This window comes from Aspergillus piperis (assembly GCF_003184755.1).
Source record: "Aspergillus piperis CBS 112811 unplaced genomic scaffold BO85scaffold_46, whole genome shotgun sequence".
NCBI classification, from domain to species: domain Eukaryota; kingdom Fungi; phylum Ascomycota; class Eurotiomycetes; order Eurotiales; family Aspergillaceae; genus Aspergillus; species Aspergillus piperis.
The window spans coordinates 1-26,148 of NW_020291636.1; the positions used below are offsets into that span (position 1 = coordinate 1).

At 48.2% G+C, this 26,148-nt stretch overlaps 10 protein-coding genes across 10 annotated transcripts; 6 read left to right on the plus strand and 4 right to left on the minus strand.

Annotated features, from left to right (window-relative positions):
• Positions 1-3,297: 3,297 nt before the first annotated feature.
• BO85DRAFT_433148 (alkene reductase) lies at positions 3,298-4,437 on the plus strand (the record flags this gene model as incomplete). The annotated part of the gene is made up of 1 exon (XM_025658409.1): positions 3,298-4,437. The coding sequence occupies one exon, from the start codon at positions 3,298-3,300 to the stop codon at positions 4,435-4,437; it is 1,140 nt and encodes a 379-aa protein (XP_025509551.1).
• Positions 4,438-5,643: 1,206 nt separating this feature from the next.
• BO85DRAFT_510075 (general substrate transporter) lies at positions 5,644-7,572 on the plus strand (the record flags this gene model as incomplete). The annotated part of the gene is made up of 3 exons (XM_025664527.1): positions 5,644-5,782; positions 5,850-6,099; positions 6,155-7,572. 3 exons carry the CDS (start codon positions 5,644-5,646, stop codon positions 7,302-7,304), a joined length of 1,539 nt encoding a protein of 512 aa, XP_025509552.1. The 3' UTR covers positions 7,305-7,572.
• A 299-nt stretch (positions 7,573-7,871) lies between these two features.
• On the minus strand, positions 7,872-8,425 carry BO85DRAFT_510083 (YjgF-like protein; the record flags this gene model as incomplete). The annotated part of the gene is made up of 2 exons (XM_025664528.1): positions 7,872-8,197; positions 8,317-8,425. The coding sequence occupies 2 exons, from the start codon at positions 8,423-8,425 to the stop codon at positions 7,872-7,874; spliced, it is 435 nt and encodes a 144-aa protein (XP_025509553.1).
• Positions 8,426-8,758: 333 nt separating this feature from the next.
• On the plus strand, positions 8,759-10,423 carry BO85DRAFT_464601 (MFS transporter; the record flags this gene model as incomplete). Its single annotated transcript, XM_025661998.1, has 2 exons — positions 8,759-9,516; positions 9,592-10,423. 2 exons carry the CDS (start codon positions 8,759-8,761, stop codon positions 10,421-10,423), a joined length of 1,590 nt encoding a protein of 529 aa, XP_025509554.1.
• Positions 10,424-10,847: 424 nt separating this feature from the next.
• BO85DRAFT_510084 (GroES-like protein) lies at positions 10,848-12,300 on the plus strand (the record flags this gene model as incomplete). Its single annotated transcript, XM_025664529.1, has 4 exons — positions 10,848-11,131; positions 11,199-11,762; positions 11,817-11,995; positions 12,060-12,300. The coding sequence occupies exons 1-4, from the start codon at positions 10,874-10,876 to the stop codon at positions 12,298-12,300; spliced, it is 1,242 nt and encodes a 413-aa protein (XP_025509555.1). The 5' UTR covers positions 10,848-10,873.
• A 251-nt stretch (positions 12,301-12,551) lies between these two features.
• BO85DRAFT_510088 (Zn(II)2Cys6 transcription factor) lies at positions 12,552-14,753 on the minus strand (the record flags this gene model as incomplete). The annotated part of the gene is made up of 6 exons (XM_025664530.1): positions 12,552-12,594; positions 12,710-13,207; positions 13,283-13,355; positions 13,415-13,694; positions 13,781-14,545; positions 14,631-14,753. The coding sequence occupies 6 exons, from the start codon at positions 14,751-14,753 to the stop codon at positions 12,552-12,554; spliced, it is 1,782 nt and encodes a 593-aa protein (XP_025509556.1).
• A 445-nt stretch (positions 14,754-15,198) lies between these two features.
• Positions 15,199-16,526, plus strand: BO85DRAFT_433150 (alpha/beta-hydrolase; the record flags this gene model as incomplete). Its single annotated transcript, XM_025658410.1, has 4 exons — positions 15,199-15,315; positions 15,462-15,566; positions 15,638-15,811; positions 15,966-16,526. 4 exons carry the CDS (start codon positions 15,199-15,201, stop codon positions 16,524-16,526), a joined length of 957 nt encoding a protein of 318 aa, XP_025509557.1.
• A 29-nt stretch (positions 16,527-16,555) lies between these two features.
• BO85DRAFT_524983 (glycoside hydrolase family 3 protein) lies at positions 16,556-19,638 on the minus strand. The gene is made up of 4 exons (XM_025665450.1): positions 19,423-19,638; positions 19,134-19,274; positions 18,063-19,081; positions 16,556-17,986 (listed from the first exon to the last, which is right to left on the minus strand). Exons 1-4 carry the CDS (start codon positions 19,582-19,584, stop codon positions 16,693-16,695), a joined length of 2,616 nt encoding a protein of 871 aa, XP_025509558.1. The 5' UTR covers positions 19,585-19,638; the 3' UTR covers positions 16,556-16,692.
• Positions 19,639-20,677: 1,039 nt separating this feature from the next.
• BO85DRAFT_510106 (general substrate transporter) lies at positions 20,678-22,397 on the minus strand (the record flags this gene model as incomplete). The annotated part of the gene is made up of 6 exons (XM_025664531.1): positions 20,678-20,955; positions 21,017-21,625; positions 21,687-21,831; positions 21,893-22,032; positions 22,099-22,290; positions 22,349-22,397. 6 exons carry the CDS (start codon positions 22,395-22,397, stop codon positions 20,678-20,680), a joined length of 1,413 nt encoding a protein of 470 aa, XP_025509559.1.
• A 1,258-nt stretch (positions 22,398-23,655) lies between these two features.
• On the plus strand, positions 23,656-26,069 carry BO85DRAFT_510107 (uncharacterized protein; the record flags this gene model as incomplete). Its single annotated transcript, XM_025664532.1, has 6 exons — positions 23,656-23,929; positions 24,052-24,798; positions 24,868-24,873; positions 24,933-24,967; positions 25,057-25,749; positions 25,794-26,069. The coding sequence occupies 6 exons, from the start codon at positions 23,656-23,658 to the stop codon at positions 26,067-26,069; spliced, it is 2,031 nt and encodes a 676-aa protein (XP_025509560.1).
• Positions 26,070-26,148: the final 79 nt, after the last annotated feature.

Below are 26,148 nucleotides of genomic sequence, written 5' to 3' on the forward strand. Positions count from 1 at the left end.
AAACCCTAAACCCTAATAAACCCTAATAAACCCTAAACCCTTCTTATTAAATCTAAGATTTTCTAGCTGAGTATTATACTCTTTATTGAAAGAATTAAACTTATTCTAAATTATATTAAAGTATTTATTCTTTAAAGCTGGCTTATTACTATTATTAACTTTTATAAATTAATTAAATAATTTAGATAATCAGTGAGTTTCTTATAATTTTATAGATATTATTAATTTATTTATATTAATTTATTATCTTAACCGGTTCTGGTATATTCTATTTACTAATATTAATAATTATTTTTATTATATAATTTATAGTTTTTTATTATTTAATAATTTAATTTCTGTCCAGACTCCTGGTTATTTATTAATAATATTATAAATTTTTCTAGCCTGGTTTTTATTAGTAATTTTCAGTTATTTCTAAGATTACTGCTATTTCTATTTATAGTTTTTTTAATTAATAACCTATCTTGCTGTAATTAAAATATAAATAATTTTTTTTATATTTTTTAAACTTTTTTTTAAAAACTTTATTTAATTAAGTCTAGTACCGCGTTGTATTCAGCTTTATTAATTTTAATCTATAAAAATCTTTATATCCCACACTTCTAGGCTATACTGACTATTTAATATTAGTTTAATAATTTTATTAATTATTTTATTAAAATATAGACCTGCTAGTCTACTAGTCTTTTTTTTATTTTATATTATATTTATATAACTTATTATTAATTTTAACTATTACTGTAATTATTCGCTGCAAAATATTTAATTATTTTTACTAAATAAATTTCTCTTAAATCTCTATTTTAAATTTTTTTTTAAATTATATAATATAAGTATTTTTATCTCAGTCTAAGTAATTGATGACTTACAGAAATTTAAAAATATATTTAAATATTAATTTAGTCTGCTTAATTTACTATAATTTTTATTTAATATTATATACTATATTAATATTCCTGAATATTTGTTTAAGATATTTCTTAAATTTAATATAATTAATAAATATTTTCTTAATATTATTATCTTAATCTTTTATTAATTTCTTCTGGTATTCATGAATATACAGTTTAAACTAATTAAATATTATTCTAGTTAAATAAATAAATATAAAAAAAGTCTTATCAGCCTTATTCTTGAGTTTCTTTTTATTTATATTAAGATATAAGTCTAGCTGGATCAAGAAAATCTTAAACTTTAATTTATTATTATTAAATAATTCTAGTAATCTGATTTTAATAAACTTAATTATTAAATAATTTTTAAATAACTGGTTCTATTACTTCAAAGTTATAATATTTTTTTATAACTAATTAACTATATTTATTAATTTTTATATTATTAGACTCTGTTACTATTCTTTTTTTTAAATATTAGAATCTTGTTATAAAGTATATAACAAGCTTAAAATAATTAATATAATAAATAATTATAATAGATAATACTTATACTAACTGGTATTTAATATATTAAATTCTTAAATTACTTTTCTGTTCCTGTTAACTTAGTTTTACTAATATATATATTATCAAATTAAATTAAGATAGTATCAGGCTAATAATTTATTCTAAAATAGCTTAATCTTAAATAAAAGAAGAGAAGTAAAGCCAGATAATACTATATAATTATTTATAAGTAAGTACAGATAAGTATGATATTACTAAATTTCTAAAAATAAATTATTCAAAAATAATATAAATTAAGCATGAAGAACAGAACTAATTAAATATATAAATAAATATTTTTATATATTCTATTCTTTATATACTATATTATATATTATCTAAAATAGATTAATAGTTAATCTAATCATGGCTTCAAGATTCTAGTATACTCTGAGTATACTTTTAATAGTAAATCTAATGATAGATAATTATATAATATAAGACTATCCTGGATATTATAAAAGTAATCCAGAATTCTTCTTAATAAGAGTTTCTGATTACTTGAGCACTGCCTCTATCAGCACTTTCTGCCTAATGAGTCCGCCTTACTAGTAGGTCGACTAGCAGGGGTCCGTAACAATCAGCAAGAAATTATAATTATATTATAATATTTATTATTTTTTTATTATATATTTTATTAATTATATAATCAGACTCTGTTCTGTAGATTATCTAAAAAAATTATTCTTAACATTAAAAATTTTTTTTTAATTTTAAGAGTATATTACCTGTTAGACAAGAAGGAATAATTAATATTTAGAATAAAGTCTCAGGATTTCTAAGATTTTATATATCAGGATTAGTCAGTATGTAATAATGAGGCTGGTAGCTGAGTCCTCCAGTAGGGACCTATCCTGTAACAGGATCCTCTCACTGTCTTATCCCATAGACTATCCAGTAAAAGACTAGAATTCTGAGTTAACAGACTCAGAGCGCGCATCACTTATAAACTTCAAATTCAGTATTCACTGGTCATGTGATAGTTTGTCACAAAGAGCACCCCGACTGCGCTATATTAAAGTAACCCAATCTATCTATCTATCTATCTAACTTCTCTTGATTATGTCATTGTAGTTTCCAGGCTCTCATAGTTAACTAATGTGATGACCTATCACATGACCAATAAAAATAGTAAATTGAAGTTTATAAGAGATGCGTATTCTGAGTCTGTTGACTCAGAGTTCTAGTCTTTTACTAGATAGTCTATGGGATAAGACAGCCAGAGGATCCTGCCTGAAGCGCACCAGGCGGGATCCTGATAACTGACAGAATATTAGAACCACACGGAGCCAATTGAAGACCATACCGAGCTTTCACCGTTGTCCCGATCATGTGAAGTGTCGCTGACAAATGCAGTCGGCTCGGACAGATCCCGAGAACAAAAATAACTTCAGAGGAAAATATATTCCGCTACCATATCCCGCGCCACCTGGGGACCCATCTCGGCAATTCTCAATGACCTGAAATTGCGAACAGGAATGAGGGCATGATACAGAGCTTCAAAGCCCTCCATATATATCGACTTTGTGCAGGGGTATGAACCCAATATCAACGGTTTCAATTGATCAACAACCTTACAACCATCTCCCATAACATGCTTCCACTATGCGGAATACGAAACTTGAGAACCTGGTGGAAGAGGGAGACAAAAGACATCACCTCCACTCCGTAGAGCTGGAATGTGTCGGAGTGGGTCTATGATGAGCTGAATTATCTTTGCCCCTGGCTCACATTACAAATAACCTGAGGTAGATTCTGAGTATAAAGCGGTCGCGAAGGCGAAAGGCTAGATAGGACACTTTTGAACCGGACTGTGTGTGTGTCAAATTCTCTTACAGAAATACTCTGAATCATGTCTCTTGCTGATTCTCGCCTCTTTCATCCCCTGAAGGTAGGAAACGTGGACCTACAGCATCGAGTGGTGCTCGCACCTCTGACTCGCTTCCGGGCCGACGATGACCACGTTCCTATGCCTATAACAGTCGATTATTATGCTCAGCGTGCCTGCGTCCCAGGAACTCTGCTCATCACTGAAGCGACCTACGTTTCCAAACGTGGAGGAGGCATGCCGAATGTCCCTGGCATTTGGAACAAGAACCAGATCGCTGCCTGGAAGAATATAACCGATGCGGTCCATAAGCAGAAGTCGTTCATTTTCATGCAGCTATGGGCCTTGGGTCGTGTGGCTGTGCCCCAAATCGCACGCGACGAGGGCTTTGACATTGTTAGCTCCAGCCCTGTGCCGCAAGCCAACCCCATGAGTCCGGAGATCGTAACGCCCAGAGAGCTTACCGTCCATGAGATCAAACAATTTATTGGGGATTTTGTCCAGGCAGCCAAGAACGCCATGGAAGCTGGATTCGATGGAGTGGAGATTCATGGTGCTGGGGGTTATCTGATCGACCAGTTTACCCAGGACACTTGCAACAGACGTAACGATGAGTATGGTGGCTCAATCGAGAACCGATCCCGCTTCCTGTTGGAGGTAGCCAGAGGAGTGGCTGATGCTATTGGCGCGGAAAAGGTGGGGGTTCGACTCTCGCCGTGGCAGTCATACCAGGGAATGGGAATTAAGGAGCCAATCCCTCAATTCACTCATGTCATTTGCGGGCTGAAGGAGTTAAAGTTAGCTTATTTGCATCTGATTGAGGCCCGAGTGAACGGAACAGAAGATGTCGATAAGCACGACAGTAATACTCCCTTTATCGAGGCTTGGGGCAAGATTAGCCCTATCATTTTGGCCGGTGGCTATACCCCTTCCTCAGCGAGCGAACGTCTGGACAGGCAGGATAAGGAAGAGAACCTTCTCATTGCTTTTGGGAGACATTTCATTCCGAACCCAGACTTAGCCTATCGCGTCAAGAATGGCATCCCCTTCGTACCATACGATCGGAGCCTTTTTTATATGCCGAAGTCCGAGAAAGGACTCGCAGACTATCCTTTCAGTGCAGAATTCATACGGGAAAACGAAAAAGGGTCAAGTGCTACTTAAGGGACAATCTCGGCTGGTGCTGTGCCGAGTCTAGGATGTTGACTGTTTCTATTCATATCATTACCACATATCTTTTTCACAAGTCCTGTGGACCACGGGGTTTCCGGAGACTAGAGCGCTACGAGTCTCAAAATATCTTGAAGAAGAACATTCATTCCTGCTTGTGTTCATTAGATATAACTAGAATGAGTAACTAAATCACGTGCTTGGCCCATATGTTCGATAGCTCACCCCGTGTTAGTATGAAGGTGGGTCTGTTTCAACCTGATATAATACCACAGCAATAAGATTTCCTACCATAGGCCTTTGCATATATAATGTCAACGCGATAACCGATCAGGCGACGGAGATATTTCTGTCAGCACATATATTAAAGGACACCCTAAATTTTCTTATCTTTCCTTCAACTTCGCATCAAATAAAACCCTCGTGATAGAATACTGTATACTATGTATTTAGAGCTTACATAAAAGACCTGTTGGCAGGCATTCCCAAATCGACATAGGGAAGACGTTTTACATTATTATACAAAAAATTAAGCTTTTGATATTATAAAACGGTGGAAATATTGAGGTTGATAGCTAGTAACTTGGGATTAGCTATCCGAATGCTGGGTCGCGCGACCTTGTATCACGTCAAGGTTGACTTATACTGGCGATAGTTTGTCGGGGAGTGACCAAGTGTATTTGTCTAGCGTTGCTGACATTTTTCTTCACCGGTACCGTCCGGTAGCTATGTCATGTACTTCGAAATTAGCAATTTCTTTCACAGACCAGGTCCGAATATTGCCCACAACGGAGGTGCAACACGTCAACTTGGTCTTGATCTATCTAGGCCTACGACCGAGAGCGGAGAAACTTGCATATTTCCAACTTTGTTATGCGGGGAAACCGCGGGAAAATATTCTCCGCACCTCGTATCATGCCGAGGAAGTCAGGATCCACGAGGGCAAGGTGAAAAAGGTTCCGGTATTGACCAATGCTTGCTCCACTTAGGAGTCGTTTATCAGTTCAAGTCAGGCTACACAAAAGATAGTCGACGGAAGACATTATCCGCCCTGATACGAGCCATGTCTACGGACATGTCAATACCCCAGATTTCGCCCTGCAATTTGTTTATAGGGTTATAGCGTCTTGTTCGTTTGTCTACTCCAGACATCTTGTTCTTTTTTCTACTCAACTCCCCTATACTCGTTTCAAAATCGCAATGTCTGAGAAAGCTGAAGTTCCACTTGCGGACGTTACCCCGGATCAGGGTCATGGCACCTACCTTGACATTCAGACTATCCCCAGCGCGCGTGAGCAGGCAAGAGGCCTTTGGAATTCTAAGAGAGCTGTGGGGGCAGGTGAGTGACTACCCTCTCCTTCAAAATATCATTATGTGACAAAGGCCAAATCTGACTGACTTGGCAGCCCTCGCGTGCTCCTCGGCGGCAACACTAGTTGGTTATGATACGACCCTGATCGGCTCCATTATTGCTAATGAGCAGTTCATCATACAATTTGGTGTATACGACAACTCCTTGCAACAATGGACACTCCCTGCTACACACCAGATGATATGGACGATGGTACAGTTTATTTCTGCTGCAATGGGCGCTGTGATCGTTGGATACTTGAGTGATCGGCTGGGCCGGCTGGTCTGTCTATATGGCAATGTCGTGTGGGTACCCTGATCCGCGGCCTTCTTCAAAGCATGCTTCCCTAATCGTGGCCAGTAGGTTGACAATCCTTGGTACTCTGATGGAGCTCTTCTCTTCTAACTGGAAAGTCTGGGTCGTCGGGAAGTTCATCATGGGGTGCTCCATGGGCTTCATGCAATCTATTGTGCCCTCTTGCATCTCCGAGCTGGCACCGTTCCATATGCGAGGGTTTCTATTGTCTCTTTTCCAGTTTTGGCTTATATTGGGAACGTTCTTCGCCGCCTGTGTCTTAGAGGGCACTTCGACAGTTGACGGACCCTGGTCCTGGAAGGCCGCCATCGCCTCTCAGTTCGGCATCTCTCTGATCTGTCTGCTTTTGGTTTTCTGCATGGTCCCAGAATCTCCTTATTACCTCGTTCGACAAAACCGTATTGAAAGTGCACGTGAGGTCTTGCTGATGCTGCGCGGTAATGAACTCTCCTACAACGTGGACGAGGATCTAGATATGATTATTAGGACGATCGAGCTGGAGGAGCAAGCCGCCGCTAGCTCCGCCTCATACGCAGACTGCTTCATTGGGGTGAACCGGCGCCGCACGTTTGTGGCCTGCTTGCCAATTGCGATGCAGCAGTTCATGGGCTTCCCCCTGTGCGGCAACTATCTCTCCTACTTCCTGAAGTTGGCGGGTCTGAAGAACGCTTTCTTGGTCCAGGTTCTTTCCTCGTTGCTTTCTCTGTTTGCCATCCTCCTGGCCTTTGCAATGATCGAGCGAGTGGGGCGCCGGCTGCAGCTCCTTGTCGGTTGCTGCATGATGCTCCCCTGCCTGCTGGGCTTGGGCATTCTTGGACTTGTCAACTACGGTACCGCCGCGAACGGGCGAGGATTAGCGGGCCTCGCCATTATTTGGTCAATCTTCTACTACTTCTCCTGCGGCGCGGTGGGCTGGACCGTATTAGGCGAGGTCTCCTCCACACGGCTGCGCACCAAGACAAGCTCGGTTGCCGTCGGCGTCAACGCCATCATTAACATGGCGTGGGCGATGGCAGTTCCTTATCTAATAAATGTGGATGAGGCCAACTTGGGCCCCAAGTCGGCCTTTATTTTCTTAGGAACAGGTTCGGCGCTCTGCCTAATCGTATATTTTACTGTTCCCGAGACCAAAGGCAAGACCTTTGAGCAGCTGAATGCCTTATTCGAACAGCGAAGGTCGGCTCGGAGATTTTGAGGCGGACCTAGAACTAGTACATCTTTCGCCTTGTTCCTGTTTATTTCTTCCAGCAATCGCTTTTTACAACTTTATGTGTAATCTGGTAGGGAGGCCAAATCCCTTGATCAATGACTGTTGTATCCTGCGTTATATTAGCCTAGAACCTCATGCTGTAGGTGTATGTGTGTGTTCATGGTTTTTAATTTTTATTTCTTCTCCATTTTGGCGTCCCTGTCACTTAACATCCGGGTGGATTACTCCATGTGACCCCACATGGACATGCGTGATTGAACTGCTGTAAGCAGAAAAACATCCTAAAACTGCCGTGCAATATCTCAAAGGATGATCCGAACGCTAGTAAATACCATTTTGGATTCAATGCGGAAGAACCTGGCTAAGAGCTTCGTGTCACCTCAGTGACAGAACATCCCATCATTGTTATTTCCTATACACGTAGTTCACTTTCTTATCATCTGGATATATGACAGAGGTGTTTGATTGTATTTTCGTGTCTTTTTCTCTATGTATTGTATTCCACTATTGACGGTCCACTAGCTCTATGGGAATACATTCATTCTTCCCGCCTCATCGCTCTGATGCAGCTGCCTTAGCACCCTCGGGATCGTAGGCTTCGACCTCAATCTCAACTCGCATGTCGTCGGCGCCAAGGCGGCCAACCTGCATGCACGTCCATAGCGCCTTGTGGTTGACCATCCACTTGCGAAAATTGCGAACCATGGCATCCTGTGCCTCTTCGACTAAAGCTATGTGGTAGGAGCGGACCTTGTATACCTGAGACCAGCCCTGACCACCGGCGTTGCGCAGCTGGAAATCGACATTGGCAAAAGCCTGGTCAATCTGGGCGTTGATGTCGGTGTAGATCTCGAAGGGTTCCTCCTGCTTCCAGCCACCTACAGTCTTTATTACTTTTCGCTTTTTCCATTGGTTTTTTTCTTCCCCTCCTGCGCTGGTGCAGTGCGTTTTTCATTGTGGACCAGTCGCTGCGGAGGAGAGGGGGAAAGTGACATACCCTGACCGGAGAGGTGGATGGTGTCGCCGACGCGGACGGCTTGGTTGTAGGCGTGGGACTTCAAGGCAGCCTCACCAAAACCTTTGTTGTAGTAGCGGAGAAGGGACATGATTGTTTCCGTTGTTGATGGGTTGATGGCTTGATGAGACTCTGAGCGGGGCTTAAAGTCAACTGGGAGAATTATTATTTATTGTTGACACATGGATGCCGAGGAGAAGGATGGTTTAAACAATCGAGCGGAAAATGTATTCCGCCTCATAATATCAGCTGGCTTGCGGGAGATGTTCTGCGCCACACGCGCATAGACTTCTCGCGGAAAATACTTTCCTTGCTTTATTCGGGACCAAACTACAGATTACATGATGGAAAAACCAGTATATCCATCAGTGACCCGAGGAATGCTTGGATAGTGCCTAGTATTTGTCTGCAACGCTCCGCCGCCATGGCATCTTGGTTGATTGACACACCGCTAGGAGAGCTCATCCGGGGATCTCTAGGATCGCGATGGTTACCCTTCCCCGAAGAACAGGAACACTGGACCCTCAGCGATGCTGGCTTTGCCGACGGTGAGAAGAACGAGCACCCATTGCAGCAACAACTGTGCCCCCTTCCCGCCCAGCTCGTGGGCTGGTATGGAAACGATGACCCGGCCAATCCCCAAAATTGGTCGCCCATGAAGAAGGCCCGGGTCTATTTGACCATAAACTATTGTGCCTGCACGGTGTATATGTCCTCCAGCATTTATACTTCGTCCCAGGATGCGGTAGAAGAGGTATTTCATGCTTCTAGCACGGTGGCCAGTCTTGGTCTCGCCTTGTTTGTGCTGGCATACGGAATTGGTCCCCTCTTATTTGCACCTATCTCCGAGGTACATTCAATTGGACGTAATATTCCATATATTGTCTCTCTGGCGATCTTCATCATCATATCTGTGCTCACGGCCACTGCATCAAATTTGAGTGGCCTCTTAACGTTGCGCTTCTTGCAAGGCTTCTTCGGCTCGCCTGCCCTCGCAACCGGGGGTGCATCGTTGTCAGATGTGAGCGATACAGTCTGGAAGCCGTTCGCTCTGTACACTTGGGCCTTCTTCTCTTTCGTGGGACCGTCGATCGGGCCCGTGCTTAGTACGGTGGCCGTAGAAAGGCTCGGATGGAGGTGGAGTCTGTGGGAGATCGTCTTTCTCACCACCCCGGCGTTCCTGTTGATGGCAAGTGCCGCCTGACCAACCCCCCCCCCTCCGGGCGGAGATGATTGACCATATCGACTGACTGGCAGGTCTACCGAGCAGCTCATTCTTCCCGAAACATCTGGCCCAAACATCCTGTACCGCCGTGCTCAACGCCTGAATCGGCGCTTCCCTAGGCGTGAGTTTCATCTGGCCGAGGACAGCACAGTGCCCGACCGTCGGGCATTGCAGGCCATGCTTGTGCAGGCCCTGGTCACTCCGTGGCAAGTGCATCTGCTCTCTCCGGCGATCATGTTCAGCAGTGTATACTGCGGCCTCGTATATGGCATTTTCTACACGTTTTTCGAGACCTTTCCGATTGCCTACACTGAGATCCATCACATGAGCTCGATCTCTACCGCGCTCGTGTACTTGTCAACCATGATCGCGGTTATCCTGGTGGGTATTCCCTACCTTATCTACATCTACTGTGTGGTCAATCCGATCGTCGCGCGCGGCGAGCGTATTACCCCCGAATGGCGGCTAATCCCGGCGGTGATCGCGTCATTCATTATCCCGGCGGGTCTATTCCTCTTCTCCTGGACGGTGCGGACAGACATCCACTGGATGGTCCCTACTGTTGGCGTGGTATTCGCCACGGGTGGCATGTGCATTGTGCTACAGAGCATTTTTGTGTACATTACACTGGCATACACACAGTATGCGGCCTCAATCCTTGGGGGCAATGGTTTTATAAAATCGTGTGTGGCATGCGCCGCTATCTTGTGGTCTGCTCCTCTATATAATGACATGGGGCTTCCCGTTGGTGTGTCAATTCTGGGAGCGTTGTGTGTCCTGGGAGTGGTAGGCATCGTGTTGTTGTACAGATTCGGAGGGATTCTCCGCGCAAGGAGCCGATTTGCACAGTGGAATGAGAAATAAAACATGGGGCGACTGGGAAGCACACGCATAGTATAAGAATATCGGTCATGCTCACTTTCCAATGAAAAGAAACAACTTGACCATCATCAATGGTTATTGAGTGCTATATCAGAATTACGTAACTGGTGCCCAGCTTACTTTACAATTTGTAGCAATCTACCAAGCATTGGATAATATACCCGCGTAAACATATCTAGCTCAGGCGTTCGACATAGCAAATTGATAGTCACCTTGCGTCCCCTTGTTAAATGTTGGCTGTTCGTACTAGGGCTGCATATAGCAATGGTGACTGAGGAATATATATTCCGCCACTTTGGTTTGAAGGCGGGTAAGGGACAGCTGGTTCATGAATCGTCAAGGTACAAATCGCACGAGTAGGTACATTTTACTCTCACCCTTCATAAACTATCCCTTTCCTGGTTTACAACCACCCCTAGAAAACCTTACACAATGACCGCCACTTTGCCCGTGCCTCTAAAATTCGGTATCCACAAGCATCAGCCCCAGATGGAACCGATGGTGCTGGACGAGAAAAGGATCCCGCCTCGCCGTCAACAGCCATCTACACTGCCATCCCACCACAGTGGATACATCACCCGCCAAGTCGGCGGTGAATTGAATCTAGAGCACTGCACCGACCTTGAAATCAAACCTCCGGGCCCCGGCGAAGTTGTCGTGAAACTTCTCTACCTAGGCATTTGTCGGACAGTGAGACTTCCCGCCGCCTCCCATCAACGCATAGGGTAAACAATGAAACTAAAGTTATCCATGGAAGGACGGCTGCTTCGCCCTCGGTGAACCAGACCTCCCGCAGACCAACTTGATTGTCGGCCACGAATCCCTCGGCACTATCGTTGTCTCCCCCTCTGACTCGACCCTCCTACAGACCATCGTCGCTACCCGATTCCTTGTATCCACCTGCGGCACCTGCAGTTACTGCATTCGTCACCTCCCCGAATCCTGTGTGCACCGCACAACCTATCCCGCCCTCACTGGTACCATGCAGGAGTACATCACTGTCCCCTATCGACACCTCCAACCACTCCCACAAGACTACGTGACTCATCTCCGGGCCGATGGTGGCATGGCACTTTATGTCGCAGCGTTCTGCTCTGGTGCCGCCGCTCTGAAGAGCCTGCGCACCGCAGCACCGCGGCTCGGCGATGTAGTGCTGGTATCTGGGGTGCTTGGGGCGATTGGCCATCTAGTCGGCATGATCGCCAAGAAGGTGTATGGGGCCCGGGTGGTCGGGGTAGATTTAGGGTGGAAGTGGAATCGCCTGAACACGGTGCCGCAGATGATCGAGACGACCAGTGGGGATGGGTGCGTGGGGTTTGATGTAAGTCAGGTGTGTGATGCGTTTGTCCCGGCCTGTGAATGTCCGCTTGATCAGTTGTCGCAAGATCGTTTCCTACGGCAATTGGAGAGAGCATGTGCAGAGCTCCGAAAGGAAGACGTGACGTTCACCCCGGCTGGACGGGCAGATTCGGTGATAGTGTGTGCCAGTTCAGCGGCGGCATTCCAGCGGCTTGAGGACCTGGTACGGGACGGGGGAAGTATCATTATTGTTGGGTAAGTTTCCCTGCGCAACCCTCTTCAAAATAGGATGAGTTCGTGGTTCTGATGGTGAGAGTAGAGCACCCCGCGGACCCTGTATGGTACAGGTGCCCCTGCGGAGTTTGCTGGACCGCCAGCTGCGCATCCAGGGTTCCCTGATGGGCACCTGGGAGGAGTCCCTGCAGGTCATGCAGTGGATCCACGACTGCACCATCACCCCATACGTGCACAAGGTTAACCTGGCCGATGCAGGGCGACAGCTTTCTGATTGTGTGGATTGCAAGACATTCGGAAAGGGAATCATACGTATTCATTCTTAAGGCTGTGTATTCTTACAATGAAAGCGCGTGCGTATATGAGAGGAAATATTTGTTTACTGTCCATAGAACCAATGGATCATCCGAATTCCGTTAGCCCCAGGCGTTTCAATATAGAAAACCAGGCATTCCAAACTCCAGTCCATGCTCCTGAACTAAGTTATACTCGAGAAAGGACGAGAGCGACAGGGCTGACTGGGTGACGGGATTAGGAAAGGCCTCAGGAAAAGGATCAGGAAAAATGTCAATGCTGTCTAATACAGATACATCTGGCAATGCTGGCTCGTAATTAGGGACCTGTTGATGGTACAGTCGGAGGAATCCGAAACGTATGTGAGAAGGAGAGGCCTACTCACTAGGAATCATGGTTTCTCCACTCAGATGCGAGCTCAAATCCGTCCTCGTGCTCGACAAGCGGTCCAGCGCTGTTCGCAGATTTTGACAGAACCGCTTCGCACAGCTCCATGACGTTGACAATTCCCCCAGCACCTGCAGGCAACTTTCGATCTCGCTGCGCCCAATGCCATTTACGCTGTACTCGCCCAGGAAGACAACCGCCGCCGACACGATGGCATGCGTCGCCGAGATCGGACTCCGGCGGAAGCTACTAAACTGTTGCTGATATTTCTGTGCCGTGGCCAGAATTGCCCGCGCTGCATTGCGACACAGTTTCTGCGCCGCCTCTTGCGTGTTCTCCGCCGATGTCGGCCAGGAGCGCAGGAATGGTCGCGCCAGGAGTATACAACCAGTGTGGTAGGTCATGTGTAGCACATACACATGGGGAAACTGACTGGGGCGGTCAATCCGGAGCCGTGGGGGGAGGTCATAGAACCACGATCGGAGCTGCAGGAGACATTTGTTGAAGAACTCGCTGCGCTGTGCTTCATCCAAGAGGGGTTGCGGGGCCCAGCTAGATTTGATAACAAAATGGGTAGCTTCCATCAGATCTTCTAGAGCCATAAACCAGTGAGGGAAATTGACTTACAGTGACTGCAAAATCGTCTCCAGGATCTGGCAGAGCAAAGAAAAAGCGACCAAGTGAGCGGTGATCATGTCCCCTTCGGCCAGGATGGCGACCGTCGAGCGCTTGTGGCCTACATCCCGGCTTCCGGGGAACTGCAGTCGCATTTGACAAGCCAGCTGGATGTCAGCGTAACCGAGAACTCCAGGAAAAGGAGTGACTCTACCATCAATGTGCACACACGGCCGGTATAACTGGCGGCCAGCTTGTCATCGCAATACAGGGCCCAGTAGACTCGTCTGCGGAGGTCGACATCCTCCATGGAGAGGTTCGCCGAGCTTCGAAGAAGCACCGAGTCTAAATTCAGACCCATATCCTGCGCCAAGCGGCTCGCCATCCCTTGATGAAGCCATCCGGCGGCTTCTGCACCCATTGCCTAGTCAAGCACATCTTAGCGTTAGATAACCTCGCCTCCCCTCCGTCCACCCTAAAAAGGCGCCAGTGACCCTTGACCAAACTCACAATGTAAGTGGTTGCCATAATGACGAGACTCTGCAAGGTGGCAATATTGGGGCATTTGAGATCATAGTAGAGGAGCACCTCGGCCTTTTCCAAGAAAAGGCGGCCGGCCGTATTCGGATCGTCCGCATCGGAGCGGACCTCCACTCGATCACTATGGCGCGACCCACAGGCGAGGATGGCGTTGAAGAGTGACGGGCTAAAATAGCGATCATCGTCTTTCGCCTGCCAGCTTCGGCGGAAGAGCGCCTCATCCACCACCGGCGCCCATGGACACTCCCAAGTGAAGTAAAGGCTGACAAGCTCGTTCACCAGTGTCGGGTCGATTTGATCGTCCTCGGTCATCGACTGGTAGAGTCGATTAACCCCTCGACGCGACCGAAATCGGCCGCTCCCGTCGGACTGCCCGCTGGGCTCGGACGAAGAGAGATCGCCACCCCCCGCATACTGTTGGATCGGCTGCCGGCCGCTGGAAGGCCCAAAGTACCGGAGCTCCCCGTCCTGGTCGAAGTTCATGGTTTGATCGAGCGTCAGCGTGCCCTGTAGGGCTTCACACAGCCCCTCCGCATCCGTTGAACCTCCGGTGCCAGTCGTCGGGGTGGGTGTGATGCCATGCATGCGCAGCACCGCTTCCAACATCTCGACGCGGTCTCGCAGGAGGACGACATAGGATTTGGGGGCCGGTTGACGGCCATCTTCCTTGGCCGAATACTGACAGGAAAGATGGCGCCCGAAGCAGCGGCCACAAACTGGTCGAGAACCATCGCACTACATCTTATGAAAAAATGATAGTTTGTAAGCAATCTACCGAGGGAGGGGGCCAAGCAATCATTTTTGGACTTGGAAGTAACACCTTCGCTCGACGACGACGACATTCTTCACATGCTTTGGAAGTATATCTTCTTCTTCCGGTCCCCGGGGTAGCCCACAGTGCCTGGAGTGGGTTGGACGATGCCGGAGGAATATTGTTCGCCATTGAATATAGTGTAGGCGTCTGCGAGAAATCCAAAGGATGAGAGGGAAATGGAGGGAGAATTGCGAAAGTATCCCAAGCGATAGCGAACGCAGATGCCGCAGGCCCATCAGTATGACCAGTCCAAGTTCATCACTGGGGTCGGCTAGCGATAGGTGATAATAAATATCGGGCGGAATATATCTTCCGCCCTCCCTCCACCGGGGCCCCCACCGCTCATCAACTCCACATGTGCCCCCCATGCCTTGAATTAACTGTCTTATCTTCACTTCACCGTGTGGTGTGGGACTCAAGATAGAGGCACATCATAGCTTCCCCTATTGCGTCCTTCCCCATACCCCATATAAATAACTCAATATACCTTGGTGGTCCTCTCCTCCTCGCCTACAATGACAATCATCAGACCCCGTCGCCTCATACTCCAATTCCCTACCCTGATACCATGAACATGAAGTCCGATCTGGTCCTTGACCGCAGCCGGTGGCAACCCCAATTCGTCACCAAAAGTACAGAGGGGCTGTGTGATTTAGTTCGCAAAGGCGATGAGAAGTCCGCTCCAATCTTTGTGAGTATTCACACCCCCACTTATCCCGTCTGCCTGCAGTTCGAGAGGTATGCTCATGGAGAAAACGCATCAAGGGGGATGTGTCCGCCATGCGATCGCTTTTCGCCGGCGGAGAAGGGCAGCTACCCGAAGGGGAAAGCATCCAGCTGCCATCTCGCGATCCCGGACGCATGATCAATTGCCGGGCGATTGACCCGAACAATGTACCCTCTCCTAAAGGGATCTTTCTCCACTTCCATGGCGGAGGTCTAGTGGCTGGCCGCCACGACTCGTCAGTTCTCCGGCCCTTTCCAGTGTTGAGGGCTCCCGCCTGATTAACTAGCGCAGCATCGACGCTTTACTACTCCGATACGCAAACTCCTCTGAGTGCAAGGTGGTGTCTGTGGGCTACCGCCTAGCACCCGAAAATCCCTACCCTAGCGGCGTACAAGACTGCTTCGATGTCGCCGACTACTTTGTCGAGAACGGCCCTCCACTGCGAGTCCTCGGCGGCGAGGTAAGTTAAGACTATATTGTCGTCTTCCGTTGTCTTGTTTTTTTTTCGTCTCTTGGGTTCTGTACTTTCGGTTCTCGTCCTACATTTCGACTGGTCTCTCTGTTATGGTTTAACTAGTTAGTTAACTAACCTAAGTTAACAATTACCCGCTTAGTCAGCTGGAGCCTTCCTGGCAATGCAAACGATCTTCCATCTCCTCGGCACAAAACCCCAGCTCAACACGGTGAAGGCACTCGTCCTCGCCTACGGCTGCTACTCCTGGTCTTTCTTACCGCTGGCTTATAATATAACCGACTCTGTATGCATGAATCCGAAGAAGTTGAACGTTTTCCGCAACCTCGCCCTAACGACACACCCGACACTGACCGCGTCCCTTCGCAACTTTGACGCTGAATTCGGCGCCCTCCAGACTGCGGAGCCGGAGATATACGATTCACCTTTGAAACACCCAGTGTTTTCACCTCTTTACCGTCGCTTCGAGTCGGTCGGCGCGCGGCTCCCCCCTGCACTGTTCGTGGTCGGCACGGCAGACCCGCTTGCCGACGACACCATCCTTATGTCAGCCCATTGGCAGCTGGCGCAGGGCTCGGCCGTCACGCGGTTTCTGGCAGGCGCGCCGCATGCATTTGCGGAGATGCCTATGGAGGCGGGAGATTGCTGCGTGACATACAATGATCTGGTGAAGGAATTCCTGTACGAGGTTATACGCCAGTAGGTCGGCGGGCCAACTTAGGGGCTGACCTTGAGAAAAAAGAATATACTTTATACTTAGTTAGGGCTCGAACTGGAGAACACGGACGGAAATGATCGAGGCCTAAGTTTCATAACCAATTGCGTCTATGTAAGCAAGCTTGTCAGGCGATTTGTATATATGGTGATGCCTAATCAATGCAATGAACCCAGGTGATGGTCTCCGGTACGTGAATGGTGCCTGCCTCCTGCGTGTGCGCAGCATCCGCGCCCACCAAGATGCGAAACTCCGCCCCCTTGTCGAGAACCCATTTCTGGCGCTCCGGGTCATAGACCCCCAGCTCATACGCGGTGATTGACAGGCTCACGGTGCACGTCTCACCGGGTGCGAGGAGTGGCGACTTTATAAATGCGCTGACCTGCTTCGGAGGGCGGGCCAAACGTCCGTTCCCGGAGTCGACAACCTCACACCACGCGATGACCGTCTCTCGACCTGGCAGACCCACCGCTCCATCTCCGCAGTGGGTCACCTCAACTATTACCTGCACCGGCTGCGGCCCAGTCACCATCGCCAGCTGTTCAGGATGAACAATCCGCAGGGCAAAGGTATTGTACGACAGCCCATACCCCAGCGGGTACATGGGCTGCGTCCCCAACAAATCCCACCAACGCCCCCCCACATATATCCCCTCGGCATACAGAATTTCATGCGCCTCAACCCGGAAGGACGAGAACGCTGGACACTCCTCCAGCCGTCTAGGCCATGTCATCGGTAAACGACCCGAGGGATTAAATTCGCCGCAGACGACGCTGGCCGTCGCGTTTCCCAGCTCCTGGCCCTGATACCAAGCACAGACCACTCCCTTGACGTTCTCGATCCACGGCTCAAGGTGCACGGGTGTGCCGCTCTGGATGACGACGATCGTGCGCGCGCACACTGCCGCCACCTCCTCGATTAGCCGGACCTGCTCGCCCGGCAGCGCGAACATCGGCACGTCCTGGCCCTCGGTCTCCCACTCGCGGTCGCGACCGACGACAACAACAGCTGCCTCGCAGTCCCTGGCTTGCTTTGCCGCCTCGCTAGGCAGGTCTCTTCGGTTGGCTTCCTCATAGCCGAGGCGGACGCCCTGAAATTTGTCTTCCATGGGGTCCATGCACGGAAGGAGCTGGGCTGAGAGCTGCCGGTCATGCGACCAATACTCTATCTCTACGTGATATTCCTGGCCGGCGACCATGTCAAGCGTGAAGATGGCTTCATGGGAGCCGTAGGTGAAGAATAGCGTGCCCCGCTTCTCGAAATTGCCGTCTTGATGGGCCATGAGCTGACCGGAGATGTAGAGCTTGGAGGGGCCGATGCTAGCGAGGGAGAGGCGGTGCGTACCAGTAGTAAGTGGCACGATGGTCGTGCGCAGTCGAAAGCTAAAGCCAGTTTCTGTGGCAATAGTCTGAGGCGTATTGCCGAAATTGATGTAATACAGATCGTCGCTATGGGCCATCGAACATCAAATCAGGGAGATGTTTCGGAATAGACTGGATGATAAAGGGAGGGGGTTTCACTCACGTGTGGATGGTCTCCGTGGGCTGCCCGGACAGATCATGGCCGCTAAACCAGTCGATCGCAGCGCCCTGGCCGCCCGTATCGGGGTTTCTGGTTGCCGCCAAACTTATCACGGGCAGGTACCGATTTACCTTCGCACCGACATTCCGCACAATCTCCGTGGTCGTGTCCTGAAAGCGGGCCGTAAGAGAGTCGTCCACGTTGGTCCAGTATGGCGCCTTGATGTAAGAGCTACCCCCACCACCGGCGACGACGCGCGCAGAGTTAGGGCCGAAAATGCCCACGCGCCCCAGTCCCTCCGATGGCCGCAGGGGCAGGCAGCCGGCCTCATTTTTCAGTAATACAATACCCGACTGCGCGGCGTGCAACAGTCTGGCCGTGTTGTTGGAGTTCCTGAGCGTGGTCTCTGGATGCTCGGAGTCGTTCTCGAACCGCTTGGTCCGTTTCAGGAGGCGCAAGATGCGATGCACGGAGCGGTCAACATCAGCCTCGGTGATCCTGCTGTCTGCGAGACACTGCTGGACTATCTCCCAGGTGCGCCGCACTGGCGGGCCGGGCATCTCCAGGTCCAGCCCGGCGACCAGGGACTGGGCAGCGTCGTGGGCGCCGCCCCAGTCACTCATAGCTACGCCTTCCCAGCCCCATTCCTTACGCAGGATGTCGGTCAGCAGCTCGACATTTTCGTCGCAGTGGGCGCCGTTGACGCGGTTGTACGCAGTCATCAAGCACCAGGGGTTGGCGTCCCGCACCACCATCTGGAACGGCCGCAAATAGACCTCGCGCAGCGCCCGTGTTGGGATTACCGCATTGTAGTGGAAGCGGTCGGTCTCCTGATCGTTGGCCACGTAGTGTTTGGCCGTAGCCCCGATCCCCCGGGATTGGATGCCCCGGATCGTGGCGGTCGCCAGTCGCCCCGTCAGGTATGGGTCTTCGCTGTAGGATTCGAAATTGCGGCCGCCCAGTGGGTGGCGATGAATGCACATGGTAGGCCCCAGGATTACTGAAGCTGACTTGGATTTACACTGTGGCTCGTGAGTTGTGAGTATAACAAGATAGAGAGTAGTCGTAACTGACCTCCTCGGCAAGAATCTGTCCCAACTCCCCCAGCAGGTCTTCATCCCAAGTGGCTCCCAAGCTGGTACCAGACGGGAAAAAGGCGGCAGGAACGCTATCCCCGAAAATCTCCCCCCGAGCACCAGAAGGACCGTCGGATAACTACAAACGATGTACTTCGATTAGCGGGCAACCAGCTAACCTCCGAAAGAAAGAAGAAGAAAAGAACAAGGGGGGGGGGGAGGGAGGAAGGAGAACACAACACGTATAAAGGCACAAAATGATCAGCAACAACGGTCACCCAGCTTACCTTGAGATGAGGGATGTTGACTCGCGGAACCGGCGCAGTTCGCCAGGTTGACGCCCCAGCAAGCAGTGTGACTTTTTCTGGCAGCGTCAAGCTGCGGAGAATAACCTCCAGGTCCATGTTGCTCGTGCAGAAGTGATCGAGGTCAGGGGGTATACTGGCCATTTTGGAACGGACAGGCGATGAGACAGCCTATAAATAGCTCAAGCATAACAGCCGACCTCAGTCGGGCGGGGGAAGATGTTTTCCATCCTGCCGCGTGGCTCCTAAATTTTGACCGATGCGAATATTCCGCGTCGCTGTGGAGAGGGCGATTGGAAGAGTCGGCAAAACTGGAATATATTTTCCATAGGTACCCTGTGACTAATAATACTTGGTATACAGGGGTCATGTGAACCCTGCCCCTTCCACTCCTATCTACTGGTTGTTCTTCCAAGCATGATAGTCTCAATAAATCCAACTCGATGCTACCCTCTCTTGAATATATCGCTAGTATGCACGGCATTCTTAAGGGCCGATGATAGCAAATTATATACGTTTCGACATAATGTAATATGCATGAAATTCACTTAATTTTGTCTCGAGAGCAGCCACTTAGGGTAGCCAGGGATCCCTGCCTGGCTTGCCTGTTCAACCCTTCTGAGCTACTCGTTTTCTTTTTTCTTTCTTTTTTCTCTTTCTTTCCTTCCTTCGTCTCTTGTCTTCATTTTCTCTGCTTTACGAATGTCCAAGGCGATGTGCCCCAGGGTATCCTAGGTTGAGAAAGGTAATTCAATATTCCTATGCAGTCATAAGATTATCTGGGTGGAGGCAGGCCACAGTCACAATATTCAGAAAACCGCAAGATTGACAGTTCACATTATCCTCCCTCCACTCCTTGTCTCAGGCAGGGTTTTGTTCTTCACAACCTCCTTCCCGCCCGCTCCTTCTTTCCTCCATTATCAGAGGGATAACTAGAGACAGGGAAACTAGATCAAAACCAAATGAGCGTACTGAGTAAACTAATGATTCAATAAAAAGGGAGAATTAAAGGGAATGTTTAGTGTGGAATGGGTGAAAGGTCATCATGGTTTGGACTCTTCGCCCCGAAAAGCCATCAAGCACTGGCACCTATTCGCCCTTGTCAACTACCGTATCTAACCCATGCAAGCTTCCAGTCTGGTCAATGGCTTCCACTGCCATCTTCTGCTCCCGCTTCCAGGCCTTGGATTTCCACGCCGCGATCCGTTCATCAAACATGCGGTCCATCTAACTCTGTTTAGCATCGCGTCCGCATGGAGAAAAGGAAACCATTTACCTCAGCTTGTGTAAGGCCGCTCAACTCGGGCAGGTAGAAATAGGCCCAAGCGAGCGATAGGACGGTGAACCCCGCTAAGACATACATCATATTCACGCCAAGATTGCCAGCGGATTCGTCCACCATATACGGCGTGATAAAGCCGAAGATCCACTGCGAGATCCAGTAGAAACACATAGAAATCGTGCTTTGGTAGGTGCGCAGGCGCGATGAGTATGCCTCGGTAATGACTAGCCATGCTTGGAAGGAATTCTGTTTAGAAGCTCACTTGGATAACGCATTACAACATCGAGTACTTACCGAGCGATCCCCAACTTGACGCATATGCGAAGATAAAGAGTAACGATCCCGCAATGAGCGCATGCTGACTTGCAGCCGACAGCGGCGCGGCCGAGTGGATTGCCCCTGTGACGATACAGACGATGAGCATCATTGTTCCTCCGATAAAGGCGCATGAGCGGCGACCCAAATGGTCAAGGCAATATATGGATGGCAGGGTAGAAGCCGACATGACGAGGCCGATGATAAAGGTAATAAGGTAGGCATTCGTGATTCCTGCCCCAGCGAGAAATGTGGTTGAGTACGACAAGAAGAATACGATGCCAGTCGATTCAGCATGGAAGCCCATAGAGCAGCCTAGTACGAGGCGACGCAGGTTGGGCCCCTCAAAGCACTCCCGGAGCCGAGCTTTTTGCTGCTGCTCCGCGTCTTCAAGTAGCCAGATTTGTAGTTCGGCTATCGCCTCGTCGAGTTCTGGGGAGTCAGCCGCAAGCCCCCGAAGCCGGCCGAGACTGGTGCGTGCCGCAGCGTGGTTGCCGAGCTTGGCGAGATGGCGTGGGGATTCGGGGTTGCTGATGCCCGCGATCATAAGAAGCATGGCATGGGCGAATTGGATGGCGATCTCAATTCCTGTGTTTGAATAACAGGGCTGAGCCTGAGCACGGAATATGGGAAGTGATAGAGCACTCACGCCATTGCTTCGATCCGCTCAGGTAAGAAAGGCCGTAGTTCCCTCCTGATGCGGTGACTAGGCCCATGGTGACAACTTGCTCATACAACCCAATTACCAAGCCACGACTGGTGCTAGGGACAGTCTCGATTAGATATGAAGGGACCTATCTCATAATTAGCATCGAACGTTCTAAAGAGATTACAGACAGCCAGGGTACACCCCACCGTGGTAGAGATAATGCCAAGAGTATAGCCCTCTAGCACTCGGCCGAGGATGAAAACAACCTCGAATTTACCAATCAGTTGCAAGGCAATTCCTATTGCCAAGGATATTGAGCCCAGGAGAAACCGGCCCCGAAAGCCGTCTATGTATGAGTCAGATAATCACCGTCTATGAAGGTGTCCACACCACCAGAAAGGGAAAGGCTGACATGACTTTTGAAGTAAGGGTGCTGAGCAACACCCAATTAAGGCTCCCACAATTAGCATCGAAGTGAATAATGAGCGAGTTGTTGGGCTCAACGAATAGTTTCCTTCGGCATCACAACTGCCATATCGGTGAATAAAATCGTCACTTGCCAGAACGCCGTTCAAATACCCAGATTCGAATCCGATTAGCGATCCTAGAATTGTCTGGTCAGAGGAGGATTGCAGGATAGCTTGCGGGGAGAGGTAGTGTACCTGAACCTAGGGTCACTGCAAACATGAGGTATCGACCGGGGGAATGCATGATTGCCACAGCTGAGAATAAGTCTGGATGGAAAGGAGTTGCAAAGAAGAAAGGGTCAAGACCTATTTTATCAAGTCTATTCTCCTTTCGATATCTCGGTCCTGAGCTTGAGGCATAGATCTAGCACTGTTATCTCGCGGTCATCCTCACTTATCAATCACCCCGATAAGAAGGCGTTATGTCGCTCAATTTGCAGCGGAATTTGTCTTCCGCAATTGGAAGGCGATTTACTTCCCCAAGATAAGGGTCGCATTGTAATGCAGTAATGTTTCTGTTCGTAGTTCTAGATATTCTGGAAAGCCTATGTGGACGAAGAGGTTAACTTTCCCCAATCTTCACGTATATAATTCATATAATATCTCCTCGCAGTAACAATACCTCTAACTACTTTTCAACTGTCAGACTTGCGTACCTGTAATGCTATTCTTGGCTTGCTCGGATTAAATAATATACCGTCTATGTTTCCATTAGTCAGGGTGGGAAAATGATAGCAATCGTAACCACAACAATAGACTCCAATATATTGATTCGAAGACATACAAAATAGATTTATTCCTAGAATCTGAACCTCTTATCTAGAGTGGTTATACCTGGCTATTATTCCCTGACTGTAGTTTGACGGTAGTTGAACCTGACACTAGTGTTGGATTGTATTTGGACCCCAAGCGCAGTAGAGCACACTGAAAGACAGTGGAAATGTTTGCAGTAATGGAATATATATACCGCATGTGATACATTTATCTATATACAGTCCCCTCCTACAACCTGTGACATCAGAAGATAAATAGTAAGATACAATGTGATATATCTGACTAAATTAATCAACTTATCTAGTATCATAATAATTCTATATATATCAGTGATGGTGAACGCCCCCGGTTAACAACTCTGGTTTGGGTTCAGGCTAACCCACTAGCAGTGACTATTAAAACCAATGCCCACCAATAAAAGCTGACCAACAATCACACCGATGAAAGGCAGCTCTATCCGACACTATGCGTCATAACCATAATCTTACCTCGGTGTAAGTTCGCCCGAAACGTTAAATCGCATTGGCGAAGCCATTGAGTAGGTAATCATGGGTTGTTTTAAAGCGATGGAAAGCTGGGGAAATTTAGTGGATCATGAAGAAGCGGGGGTTGAAACGGGGAAACATAATTCCACAAGTAGCAGGAAATAATCTACTGAACAGAAGACCAATAAATTTGGAAATGATGGCATGTAAGAGTCTATAATCGTCATTATCTGTCCCGACACGATGCACTTAGCAAAGAGCCTGCTTCACACATCTCTTTTCGCCGCTGAGGTTGTGGCCGGAGTCAGCTCGGCTAGAAGGCGCAGTATTGTACAGTCATTTAATCCCCATCGGAGTGCCAGCTCATCAACCACGCCTCTGCAAGTCGGCAATGGTAATTTTGCCTTTGGCGCTGATATCACTGGGTTACAGACATTTGCTCCTTTTGCTATTCAAAGCACTTGGGGTTGGCACAATTTCAGCTTGCCAACAACTGCCAACCAGACCTCCCCTGCCGGTAAGACTACAGTTTTGCATGGACTACTAGATACAATGCTGACTTTCCATATGACTTTAGACTTCACTGGCCTGTATACTGGACACACGGGCGACTTGTGGAATATGATATACAAAACCCAGCAGAAGAAGAGATTTCCAATTGGTTGGTCATGAACCCGCAAAGACTCAATCTCGCCAACATCGGTCTTTATTTTGGCGAAGACAAAGTTATTGAAGACGATCTTCTCAATAAGTCCCAAGATCTGGATCTCTGGACCGGACAAATCTTATCAGAATTCACGTACAATGGATTTCCAATATCTGTACAGGTTACCTCTCATCCTGAAAACCCTGTTGTCGGAATTCAAATCAACTCGACTCTATTAAAATCAGGCAAATCGGGGATCTTTTTTGACTTTCCTTACGCTGATCTCAATAAATTTGACGCACCATATGTGGGGGTGTGGAATGCGACAACCAACAACACTGTCAAGAGTCACTCATCCCATGATACCGTCATTTTCAACCATACCATTGATAGTAACGTCAATCAAATTGCAGCTAGGTGGAGCACAAACGCCTCTATCTCCGGTCCCTTGGCTTGTTCGAATGAATTCGTTCTCAACCACTCCGGCTCTGATACTCTACAGCTAGTGGTGGCTTTCCCCGACACATATTCCCCCTCGGCCAAAAAGGTATCCGATGGATTTCCATCATACACCGAGCTTTCTACTAAATCTAAAGAGTGCTGGTCAAATTACTGGACAGCGGGTGCTTTTATTGATCTATCCGCAACCAAAAATGCAAGTGCACAGGAACTCCAGCGCCGCATCATTCTTTCCCAATATCTAGTTGCTGTGAATGAAGCATCAAGCAATCCTCCACAAGGTATTGTTCGTACCCTTGGATATCGCACTCCCGCAGGCTGACGTTTGTCATTATGATATGCTGTCACAGAATCTGGTACGCAATGATAATTTTACAGTGTTTCTGAATCAAACCACTGATGGCATCGTTACTAGGACTCGTGAATAACGGGTGGTATGGCAAATTCCATGTGAGTCTTATTCATACCGGTCACATATTATTTACTTTGCTTTCTCCTCATCCTTGATACAATGCGAACCTAACTTATGGCTCCACCAGCTCGAAATGACTTTGTGGCATTGCCTGCACTTTGCTCGCTGGGGCCACTACGATCTTCTTTCTCGAACCGTCCCTAACACATATCATCGCTTCCTTCAGTCTAGCGTTGATCGGGCTGCTCAACAAGGATATAAAGGGGCACGCTGGGGAAAAATGACAGATCCGAGCGGGCGAGATGCTCCAGGTGATATTAACGCTCTTCTGATCTGGCAGCAACCTCATATTATGCATTTCGCCGAATACTTTTACCGTGCTTTTCCGGAAGAAAGTACCTTGAAAGAGTGGGATGAGGTCATAACTGCTACCGCTGACTTTATGGTATCATACGCCTGGTGGAACGCTTCAATAGAAGTCTACGATTTAGGTCCCCCTTTATACCCTGTCAGCGAGAACACGAACCCTAATGTCACGATCAATTCGACGTTCGAATTAGCATACTGGCGCTTTGCATTAGATATCGCCATTCGGTGGAAAGAGCGACAGTCACTCTCTGTTCCCAAAAATGGGACGACTGTTCGAGACAACCTTGCACCGCTCCCGGTCGTAGATGATGCGTACGCAGTTTATGAAGGAATCCCCGACATGTGGAAAAACGAGACTACTACCGTGGAAGATCATCTTGCTATGGCCGGTATTTATGGACTCCTGCCACCCCCCTCTACCGGCAGTCCTCTCTCTGTGAACACGACGGTGGTTAGACATACAGCGAAGCTTATTAGAGAGCTATGGGATTTAAGGAGTCGTACGGATGGGACCTTTCCATGTTGGCAATGAATAGCCTGCGCTTGGGCGACGTGGACCAGGCTGTTGCATATCTGCTGGATTCATACTACCAATTTGACGATGCAGGGTACCCGGAAGGTGGCAGCCGTGTGTCTACGCCATATATGCCCGACGCAGGTGGCCTGTTACTTACAACTGCAATGATGGCAGGAGGGTGGGATGGAGAGGAGGGGCCCCATTTTCCGAAAGACAGGAATGTGGAAGTCGAAGGTTTTTCACCGAGCTTATAGATCGAAAGAGTCAACAATTGAAGCTTCGTTCGCCAAAGGGCAACTTTGCCATATGATTAACGGCTTTATAGTAGGAAGG

Bases quoted from the DNA above. Each gene is read 5' to 3' on its own strand.
- BO85DRAFT_524983 (XM_025665450.1), bottom strand. From the start codon at position 19,584: ATGGCCAGTATACCCCCTGACCTCGATCACTTCTGCACGAGCAACATG. The intron at 19,082-19,133 runs GTCAGTTACGAC...CACGAGCCACAG, and splicing joins GACAGATTCTTGCCGAGGAG to TGTAAATCCAAGTCAGCTTC. The intron at 17,987-18,062 runs GTGAGTGAAACC...GATGGCCCATAG, and splicing joins CCCACGGAGACCATCCACAC to CGACGATCTGTATTACATCA.